Source organism: Penaeus chinensis, chromosome 6 (genome assembly GCF_019202785.1).
Source record: "Penaeus chinensis breed Huanghai No. 1 chromosome 6, ASM1920278v2, whole genome shotgun sequence".
Taxonomy (NCBI): domain Eukaryota; kingdom Metazoa; phylum Arthropoda; class Malacostraca; order Decapoda; family Penaeidae; genus Penaeus; species Penaeus chinensis.
Window position 1 is genome coordinate 14,213,122 of NC_061824.1, and position 12,773 is coordinate 14,225,894.

Here is a 12,773-nt window from a genome sequence, read left to right on the forward strand (position 1 = left end):
AACGCTTGATGCAGCTCAGGAATCCATTGGTGAACGCCCAAGAGCAAGACAGAATTCCATCTCGCAGAAGACACTGGAAGCCACAGATGCTTGTCATGTGGCTCGATTGTCAGGGGATCGCAACTTGCACCATTCCCTGGTGCGCAGGACTAGGTCACTATTGAGAAGGGATAAGGAACAGTTTATCAGTAATCTTGCAGAGGGGGTCGAAAGCCATTTCTTAGTAAATGACCTTCGTCCTGCCTACTAAGCCCTGAGAAAGCTGAACTCCAAGCCCTCCTCACAGACGACTGCAGTCCGCTCAGCAAGTGGCCAGATAATCTCAGATCCTGATGGGGTGCGTATGAGTTGGGCTGAGTATTTTGAGCAGTTGTTGATCCACCAACAGTTAACATGGATGCTGGTAATATTGAGATTCCTCTGCCAAACCCACCCATCAGCGAGGATCCACCCTCCCTGACTGAAGTCAGGGGGGCGATCTCTAAGCTGAAAAGTGGTAAAGCAGCAGGTGTTTGTGGCATCCCAGTTGAATTGTTAAAGGCTGGTGAAGAACCTATTGCAAGGGGTTTGCATGTAGTCCTTTCTGCCATCTGGCAGACTGGTACCTATCCTCCTGACCTGCTGATGGGTGTGGTCATCCCTCTCTGGAAGGGGAAAGGGGATCGCTGGGACTGCAGCAATCACCGAGGCATTACACTATTCAGTGTACCAGGCAAGGTACTCGTGCACATACTACTGAGACATATCAGAGACCACCTGTTGAGGCACCAAAGGCCGGAGCAATCTGGATTCACTCCTGGTAAGGCCACAATAGACCGCATCCTGGCGCTTCAAATCATTATAGAGCGCCGTCGTGAGTTCGGACGTGGGCTGCTTGCAGCCTACATCGACCTCAAGAAAGCGTTTGACATGGTGCATCGCGAATTATTCTGGGAGATCCACAGGCTAAGAGGAATTCCAACAAGGATTATTGGACTAATAGCAAACCTGTACACAGGCACTGAAAGTGCTGTAAAGTGTGGTGGGGGCCTGTCGAGCTTCTTCCCTGTTAGTTCAGGTGTGAGGCAAGGCTGGGTTCTTGCACCAACACTTTTCAACACTTGCATGGATTGGATACTGGGTAGAGCTACTGTCCAAAGTCACTGTGGAGCAACTCTGGGCAATATCAAGGTTACAGACCTTGACTTTGCTGATGATGTTGCTGTTTTCTCTGAATCTCTGGAAACCCTAGTGGCGGCTCTTGATGCATTTAGCAATGAAGCAAAGCCCCTGGGACTAGAGGTCTCCTGGACCAAGACCAAGATCCAGGATTTTGGGGGCCTGGATGCTTGCGGTGAAAATATCGAAGTCACAGAGAGCTTTATATATCTCGGTATTGCAGTTCACGACTCTGGGCTGTTAGACCAGGAAGTCAGTAGACGGATTGGCCTGGCAGCAGGGGTCATGAAATCTCTCGACAAGAGTATTTAGAGATGCCGGTACCTATGCAGAAGGACCAAGTTACGTGTTTTCAAGGCCGTGATACTGCCAGTTTTACTTTATGGTAGTGAAACTTGGACGCTATCTTGTTCTCTGGAATCTCGTCTTGATGCCTTTTGTAACAGATCCCTGCGCCAGATTGGCGGGACCATGTGTCCAACCAACGGCTGCACCGTGAGACTGGTACAGGACCTGTTACTTGCACATGTATATACGCATATATATATATATATATATATATATATATATATATATATATATATATATATATATATATGCATATGTATATATTATATATATATATATATATATGCATATGTATATATTATATATATATATATATATATATATATATATATATGCATATGCATATGTATATATTATATATTATATATATATATGCATATGTATATATTATATATATATATATGCATATGTATATATTATATATATATATGCATATGTATATATTATATATATATATATGCATATGTATATATTATATATATATATGCATATGTATATATTATATATATATGCATATGTATATATTATATATATATATGCATATGTATATATTATATATATATATGCATATGTATATATTATATATATATATGCATATGTATATAGTGTATATATATATATATATATATATATATATATATATATATATGCATATGTATATAGTGTATATATATATATATGCATATGTATATTATATATATATATATATATATATGCATATGTATATTATATATATATATATATATATATATATATATATAATATGCATATGTATGTTTTATATATATATATATATATATATATATGCATATGTATATATTATATATTATACATATGCATATGTATATATATAATATATATATATAAATATATATAAATATGATATATATATATATGATATATATATATGATATATATATATATATGATATATATACATGTGCATATATATATATATGCATATGTATATTATATATATATGCATATGTATATTATATATATATGCATATGTATATTATATATATATGCATATGTATATTATATATATATGCATATGTATATATTATATATATATGCATATGTATATATTATATATATATGCATATGTATATATTATATATATATATATAATATACATATGCATATATATATATATTTATATATATATATGATATATATACATGTGCATATAAATACATATATATATATATATATATATGCATATGTATATTATATATATATGCATATGTATATTATATATATATGCATAAGTATATTATATATATGCATATGTATACATATATATATGCATATGTATATTATATATATATGCATATGTATATTATATATATATATGCATATGTATATATTATATATATAATATATACATATGCATATATGTATATATACATATGCATATATATATACATATGCATATATATATATCATGTATATTATATATATATATATATGCATATGTATATTACATATATATATGCATATGTATATTATATATATCTGCATATGTATATTATATATATCTGCATATGTATATTATATATATGCATATGTATATTATATATATGTATATATATATGAATATATGCATATGTATATATTATATGAATATATGCATATGTATATATTATATGAATATATGCATATGTATATATTATATGAATATATGCATATGTATATATTATATGAATATATGCATATGTATATATTATATGAATATATGCATATGTATATATTATAATATATGCATATGTATATATTATATGAATATATGCATATGTATATATTATATATATTTATGCATATGTATATATTATATATATTTATGCATATGTATATATTATATATATTTATGCATATGTATATATTATATATATTTATGCATATGTATATATTATATATATATATTTATGCATATGTATATATTATATATATATTTATGCATATGTATATATTATATATATATTTATGCATATGTATATATTATATATATTTATGCATATGTATATATTATATATATATTTATGCATATGTATATATTATATATATATTTATGCATATGTATATATTATATATATATTTATGCATATGTATATATTATATATATATTTATGCATATGTATATATTATATTCATATTTATGCATATGTATATATTATATATATTTATGCATATGTATATATCATATATATTTATGCATATGTATATATTATATATATATTATATATATGCATATGTATATATTATATATATATTATATATATGCATATGTATATATTATATATATATATATATGCATATGTATATATTATATATATATTATATATATATATATATATGCATATGTATATATTATATATATATATATATGTATATATATATATGCATATGTATGTATTATATATATGCATATGTATATATTATATATATTTATGCATATGTATATATTATATATATATATGCATATGTAAATATTATATATATATATATATTTATATATATAGGCATATGTTTATATTATATATTTATGAATATGTATATATTATATTTATGCATATGTATATATTATATATATATGCATATGTGTATATATAATATATATATGCATATGTATATATAATATATATATGCATATGAATATATTATATATATGCATATGTATATATTATATATATATCCATATGTATATATTATATATATATGCATATGTATATATTATATATATATGCATATGTATATATTATATATATATATGCATATGTATATATTATATATATATATGCATATGTATATATTATACATATATGCATATGTATATATATTATATATATGCATATGTATATATTATACATATATGCATATGTATATATTATATATATATGCATATGTTTATATTATATATATATGTTTATATAAGCATATATATATATGCTTATGCATATATTATGTATATATATATGCATATGTATATATTATGTATATATATATGCATATGTATATATTATGTATATATATATGCATGTGTATATATTATATATATGCATATGTATATATTATATATATATGCATATGTATATATTATGTATATATATGCATATGTATATATTATGTATATATATGCATATGTATATATATGTATATGTATATGTATATATTATGTATATAAAAGCAAATGTATATATTATATATACATATATGCATATGTATATATTATATATATACATATATGCATATTTATATATTATATATATACATATATGCATATGTATATATTATATATATACATATATGCATATGTATATATTATGTATCTACATATATGCATATGGATATATTATATATACATATATGCATATGTATATATTATATATATACATATATGCATATGTATATATTATATATATACATATATGCATATGTATATATCATATATATGCATATGTATATATTATATATATGTATATATATGCATATGTATATATTATATATATGTATATATATATATGCATATGTATATAATATATATATATGCATATGTATATATTATATATATGTATATATATGCATATGTATATATTATATATATGTATATATATGTATATGTATATATATGCATACGTATATATTATTTATATAAATATATATATGTATATTTATATATATATATGCATATGTGTATATTATATATATGTATATATGTATATTATATATATGTATGTATGACCATATATATATTATATATATAAATATATATATATGTATATATATAAATATATATATATGTATATATATGTATATATATAAATATATATATATGTATATATATGTATATATATGTATATATTATATATATGTATATATATGCATATGTATATATTATATATATGTATATATATGCATATGTATATATTATATATATGTATATATATGCATATGTATATATTATATACATGTATATATATATGCATATGTATATATTATATATATGTATATATATGCATATGTATATATTATATATATGTATATATATGTATATATATGCATATGTATATATTATATATATGTATATATATATGCATATGTATATATATGCATATGTATATATTAAATATATGTATATGTATATATATGTATATTTATATATATGCATATGTATATATTATTTATATAAATATATATATATATGTATATTTATATATATATGCATATATATATATATTATTTATATAAATATATATATATGTATATTTATATATATATATGCATATGTGTATATTATATATATGTATATATGTGCATATATATTTATTATCTCTATAAATATATATATGTATATATTATATATATATGTATATGTATATTATATATATATATATAGAAATATGTATATATTATATATATATGTATATGTATATATTATATATATATAGAAATATGTATATATTATATATATAGAAATATGTATAAATTATATATATATAGAAATATGTATATATATATATATATATAGAAATATGTATATATTATATATATAGTAATATGTATATATTATATATATAATAATATGTATATATTATATATATAGAAATATATATATTATATATATGTATATCTATATATTATATATATATATGTATATGTATATATTATAGATATATGCATATGTTTATATATATATATGCATATGTGTATATATATATATTTAAACCAATGCCGTCGGGGAAAATTAACAATAAATGGGGAAAATGCTGTGCCTATTTTCTCTATTTTTTGTGAAATGTCTGCCCATAGGAGGAGTCAATTAGTAGACCTTGTTACCGTACCGGATTTGAATTGGCGGGAAAACGTATTTTTTACTAGTGCTATGAATATCGATGGTGTTATTTTTATTGTAAACATTATAAATTTATAATGTTTTTTTAATATTAGTAACAGCAAAATAAGATAACGTAAAATATTTCGTAAATCAAAGAAGAGGTTGAACGGGCGAGACAGGCAGTACTCATAACTGGCTCATTGGTGACTTAGTACAAGTATAGCTATCTATGTCTAAACAATCAAACAAGTACTAACAGTGGGCATGGCACGTGTCTACCCGTCGTACCCGTCGGCAAGGGGATATATGCATATGTATATATCATATATATAAATATATATATGCATGTGTATATATTATATATACAAATATATATATATTTACATATGTATGCATATATATATATGCATATATATATTATATATAGATATAAATATAATATATATATGCATATGTATATATTATATATATAGATATAAATATATAAATATATATATATATATAAATATATATATAAATATTTATATATGCATATGTTTGTATGCATCTGGTTATAGATAACAAAGAGGCCAAGGGCCAGACCTATGACAAGATGGCACGACAAAATAATGAAATTTGGGGGCTAATACCGGAAGCAAAAATGCAAGACAACGTTGGAAAAGATTGGGAGAGGCCTACGTCCTGCAGTGGATTGACTCGGACTGTTGATGATTATGATGATATATATATATATATGCATATATATATATATGAAAAGAAAAACGGCCACAATAAGAAATGAATATAAATCGTAACGTTTCGAACTCTTCTCTAATAATAAACTGAAATGGATACATGGAGAGAATTTTAACAAAAATATATAGTGGCTGAGAGACAGAACGAACAAGAGCTGAATCAGGTCTCAGGAGGAGGGTCAAGGTCGAAGAGTCTGAGGGCGGCATTGCTAACAAATGAGGAGGTAAGGTCATCCAAGCCCCAATGACCAGCACACAAGTTAAAGTTAGGCATTTTTCTAATTAACAGAGATTCTAACATTTTTCCTTCATATGAATTAGCTGATTTATGAATTAACCCAATTGCCCCGTATGGCAAGAATAAATGCCATGCCCAATGTAATACAAGTTTATTTATTGTAATTACACACAGATAGCTCTACAAGTGCTTAGTCACCAAGGAGTCGGTTATTAGTACTATGTATCACCTGGTTATCGTTTTCCTCGACTTTTGAAAAGGGTCTTTTGCATTATTCCATTGTCTTAGATGTTATCGAGATTTAGATAACAATTTAATAATCATAACACCATTAACAATAATAACAGTATTGTTCTTTCTTTCTTTGTTGTATTTTTTTTGGCTATCAAGCCAATGGATCCTATTCATTCTATCAATCTATATAAGGTCATAAAGTTTTGTCTCTCTTAGAAAAGCAATTACTTTATGTATTATTTTTTCATCATCAGATAAAAGATTTGATGTAAAATCTTTATTTTTAACATTAAATAATTTATTATACGCTGTCGCTGGTTACCATAATTCTGACATGCTGTTAAGGTGTGGTCTATTGTTAGGTTGGAGTTGCATGTCTGGCATTGTGGAGGGTAGTTCTTTTCTATAGAGGGAGTGAGGTGCGTCAGTCTTGTAGCATTGACCCTTTAGGCGGACCAACACCACCTCCTCCCTTCTTTCCTGTGGGATGTCCCCCATGGTTCTATATTTAACCTGACTTTATTTGTCAGTTGCAGGTTGGTCCACTCCCTTTGCCACAGGAGATGTATGCTTGGTTTTATAAGATACACAAAACACCTGAGATCTGTACAAACTATATTAATGTCCAGATCGCCAGTTGACCCGGCTAATTTGTCAGCCTGTTGATTGCCATAGATACCAGAGTGTCCTGGTACCCATATTCACTTGATTGATTTGTTGGCACCATGTAACTTACGAATGATATGACCCAGCAGTTAATCTTTAGTGGTATCTAATGGTTTAATAGCTTTAAGTGAACTTAATGTATCTGAAAAATAACTTCTATCGTGGGTCGTCGATAGTGCAAAATCGATAGCTTTATCAATGGCAAAAAGTTCAGCAAGAAAGATCGATTTATGATTGGGCAGTCTGAACTTTAGTTCACAGTCGACCATACACCCGCACCCACACACTCATCTGTCTTGGAGCCGTCGGTATATATATGAAAAAAATGGAGATGTTTAACAAGGATCTCTCTGAACCTCAGGCGCCATGGCCTTCGCTGATGGAAGCCAGGCTTCCATGATAAAAAAGTTGGGGGGTTTCAAATGGTACTATGTTTGACTGAACCAGGGTATCAATGGCAAAGAGCTAGTGCCTCCATTGCCATAAGGGTGGCTCGGGTCTCGAGCCACCTTTGCAGCATAGGTCAGTGCTAACAGGCCGCGTCTTGAGTTGGAGGGGAGGTACTTCTGACTCCACCTCAAGACGCTCAATCCGTGTTATTTTTTAGGGCTCCAACACACACACGCAAACAAGCTTTCTGCACAGCATCCAAACCTTTCGGAATTGATTACGATGCCGAGCCATACACGATTGACCCATAATCTACTTTAGACCTAATCAGGGCTTTATATATTAGCAAAGATTTTCTATCAGCTCCCCATTTATTACCAGAAATGCACTTTAATAAAGTTAGTGTTCCTTGATATTTATTCTTTAACTGACCAATGTGGTCTTTACAATTAAGTCTACGATCAAAGAGTAAACAAAGATATCTAGCAGAATTTTGAATAGGTATTGAGTGATTGTCTAGAGTTAGCCTAATGTTAGGCTTCCTCCTATGTGAAAAAATTACCCCGATACTCTTTCTTGTGGAAAACTTAAAACCCCGCTGGAGGCCCCAGTTATGGATCATATCCAGTGCCAGTTGGATGCGATTTGCCGAGAATTCTGCATTACTGCTAGAATGCCATAATGCACAGTCATCAGTGTACAGTGAGTATTTAAGATTCCGAGGGGGAGCTGGTAAGATGTCATTTATCATACATATAAATAATGTTGGTGACAAGACACTTCCTTGCTGGACCCCATTTGCCTGGACAAAAATGTCCGAAAAAAGTGACATTGTCAGAAAACAATTTGACAGCAAAAGTTCTGTCAGAAATGGAATTTTGAATAAAGCAAGGCAAGTTTCCATGTAATCCAAAAGCATAAAGTTTTCCGAGTAGGCCATATCGCCTTGTCATGTCGTAGGCTTTCTCTATATCCAAAAATACTGAAATCAAATCATTTTTTTGGGCACTAGTCTCTTTTAATAGAGTTTGGCGTCCCTTTCGGACGTCAACTAGCAAATTACTGGAATTAAACAAAAACAATAGCCTACTGTTAACAATTCGTTCCGTGACCTTGCATAAGCCACTTGTCATGCAATTGGGCGGTAGGAGATGGCAAATCTGGGATTACCCCCTCCTTTCAATATGGGAATGATGTGGGCGAAGTGCCATGAGTTTGGAAAAGTGTGGCTTTTCCAAATTTCATTGTACACTTCTAGCAACTTAATCATGTCATCATGATTAAGATGCTTTATCATCTCATATCGAATCTCATCGGGGCCTGGGGATGTTCCTCTACAGGCTTCTAGGGCTCGGGTAAGCTAGGCTTCTATTGATGAAGAGACCAGTGATATGTCGATAAAGCTCAAATTACCGGTATTATCATCCATCCTCGTCGGACTACCATCGTTCAGGACCAGATTAGAATAATTAATCAACTTAACTACTTGCTCACCTCTACCATCCACCCACAGGGAACCCCATAACATATGATGAGCATTAAAATCACCTAAAATTACTTTAGTGACAGACTATCCTGAAGAGCAAAGAGTTCATCATAGGTTATCACATTATCAGGTGGACAATAAACTGAACATATAGTCAGATACGTGCCATTATTTTTTACTTTGTATGCGACAAACTCCATAGTAGAATCAATAGTTACTTCAGTAAAAGGGAGATTTTGGTGGATGTACATGGCGACTCCGCCTCCACCCCTACCCTCACGATCCTTCCGACACAAATGGTAGTTCCTCAGCGATACGACCTCGTCAGGGACGAGGTGTGTTAAGTGCGTTTCTTTGAGAATTATGATATCGGGAGCTTAGGACGAGGCTAATAATTTATGGTAATTTACTTTAGATCTAAGAATTCGACAGTTCCATTGTATAATGGTCGACGCGAAGATTACATTTTGGGGGTTCAGAAGTACCTTGTCCACCAGTTTTAATTTTCTTTTTATGGAGGGAGGCGCCTCCTCTCCCTCGCTTCCCGGGGACCTCTCACGGGATGGTTTGGAGACAGAAGCCTCCATGTCCTGCACCTCCTGGCGAGGGAGACGACTCTCTCGAGAAACCGATCGTGAGCCAGGCGAAGTCCTCACAGGAGTACCCCAGACGGGGAGGTGCGCTCCGGACTGTGATTCGGTATCAGCCTCCTTAGGATGATTATGCTGGGTTGATGTAGCCATTTCTTCGACCAATTTAGTCAATTGATATACTTTAATGTTTAATTATTTAACGGTTTGTTTGAGTTAAGCAATTTCTTTATCCTTAGCTGCAAGCTGTTGACTGACAGTACTTGCACTAAGGGTGAAGTTAGTTACTGCTGCAGCATAGGAAGTATCGGGTTTGTGTGTCAAACTTTCCACTTTCCTCTTAGCTTCAGTATAACTAACTTCATGTTTTCTCATATATGCTAATGTCCCAGTCTCCTTCATCAGGCTGCTGCACTCAGCAGAGACTGACTGATGGGGACCTCCGCAGTTAGCACATTTGGAAATCTGACTAGCACATGGTAATGGTTTCATAATACTTGTTATTTTATATGAATTTCCCTTTGGGACCCATGTATTGCATGCATTATGCTTCTCGATATAATGTTTTCTCTTGTGTTAAGTACATGTCTTAAATTGCTGTAGCAATATGTTGAATTTAATGGAAATTAGATGTAATTATATCGTCAACATTACATTTATATTCTATATATTCCTTTAGTGTTTCTCGTTAATTGATATTGCAGTGTACTGATAATGCATTTTTCCAGATTTAAAATCATTTTGTAAATTCAGCATAGTTTCTTTGATATATGTGTTAATAAGTTAGCTATGACAATTCATGGTTTCTTAGATTTGCCGGATTGATATATTGATACTGATATATTGTAATGATATATTGGGGTTAACGCCGACGGGGGCGCATGGTCGCATCCAGCCTTTGCTTCCAGCCACGAAATAACGTAAAATATTTTCGTAAATCAAAGAAAAGGGTAAGTCACCAATGAGCCAATTACGAGTACTGCCTGCCTCACCCGTTTACCCTTTTCTTTGATTTACGAAATGTTTTACGTTATCTTATTTTGCTGTTACTAATGTATGTTTTATAGTAATGATAATGTTTATAATAAAAATAACACCATAGATAGTCATAGCACTAGTAAAATGAACATTTTTCCCGCCAATTGAAATCACGTAAGGTCACAATGTTTACTAATTGACTTCTTTGTGGCTAAGCACTAGTAGAGCCATCTATGTGCAGAGACATAAAAAAATGAGCACAGCATTTTCCCCGGCGGCATTGGGATATATATACATATACATATACATATACATATGCATATACATATACATATACATATACATATACATACATACACGTGTGTGTATGTGTGTGTGAAGAGAGAGTGTTAAAAAGAGAAAGATAATTTTGTGTGTGTTTGAACGAGATAGGCAGAGAGAGAGAAAGAGAAAGCGAGAGAGAGAGAAAGAGAAAAAGAGAAAAAGAAAGAGAAAGAGAAAGAGAAAGAGAAAGAGAGAGAGAGAGAGAGAGAGAGAGAGAGAGAGAGAGAGAGAGAGAGAGAGAGAGAGAGAGAGAGAGAGAGAGAGAGATTTGATAACATTTATTTACAGAACAGTGTACATGCCCTGCAAAAAGCCAGGGTAAGATACCAAGGCATCTATCCAAACTGGCTGTCCTTCTATTTTTGTAGAGGGCCATCAGTCAAACATTAGTGTTACATACATGCCTGAGGGGCTGTGCTATTATCACTGTATTAAAATATCATCTGGCAGGTAAAAAAACGTTTATATCACTAATCATGTCAAAGACATGACCAGTGTCTATAACAAAGTTAATATAATCAACAAGTGCTAATCTGTGAACAGTACTACTTGATCGATAGGATGCAGTCTTTATGCAACAGAGTAAATAATGAGTGAGATTATGCGACTTGGGTGCCTTGCACAGTTTGCAGTGGTAGGGAGAGAGAGAGAGAGAGAGAGAGAGAGAGAGAGAAAGGAAGAGAGAAAGAAAGAGTGAAAGAAAGAGAGAAAGAAAGAGAAAGAGAGAGAAAGAGAGAGAGAGAGAGAGAGAGAGAGAGAGAGAGAGAGAGAGAGAGAGAGAGAGAGAGAGAGAG

The 12,773-nt window shown here is 30.2% G+C and overlaps 1 protein-coding gene across 1 annotated transcript in view; it reads left to right on the plus strand.

Moving 5' to 3' along the window:
- Positions 1-8,186, plus strand: part of LOC125026207 — a 24,607-nt gene extending 16,421 nt beyond the window's left edge. The window contains exon 3 of the mRNA XM_047614510.1: positions 8,076-8,186. Within this exon, the coding sequence (XP_047470466.1) occupies positions 8,076-8,186 (111 nt within the window). The remainder of the gene's footprint in view (positions 1-8,075) is intronic.
- The last annotated feature ends 4,587 nt before the right edge of the window (positions 8,187-12,773 follow it).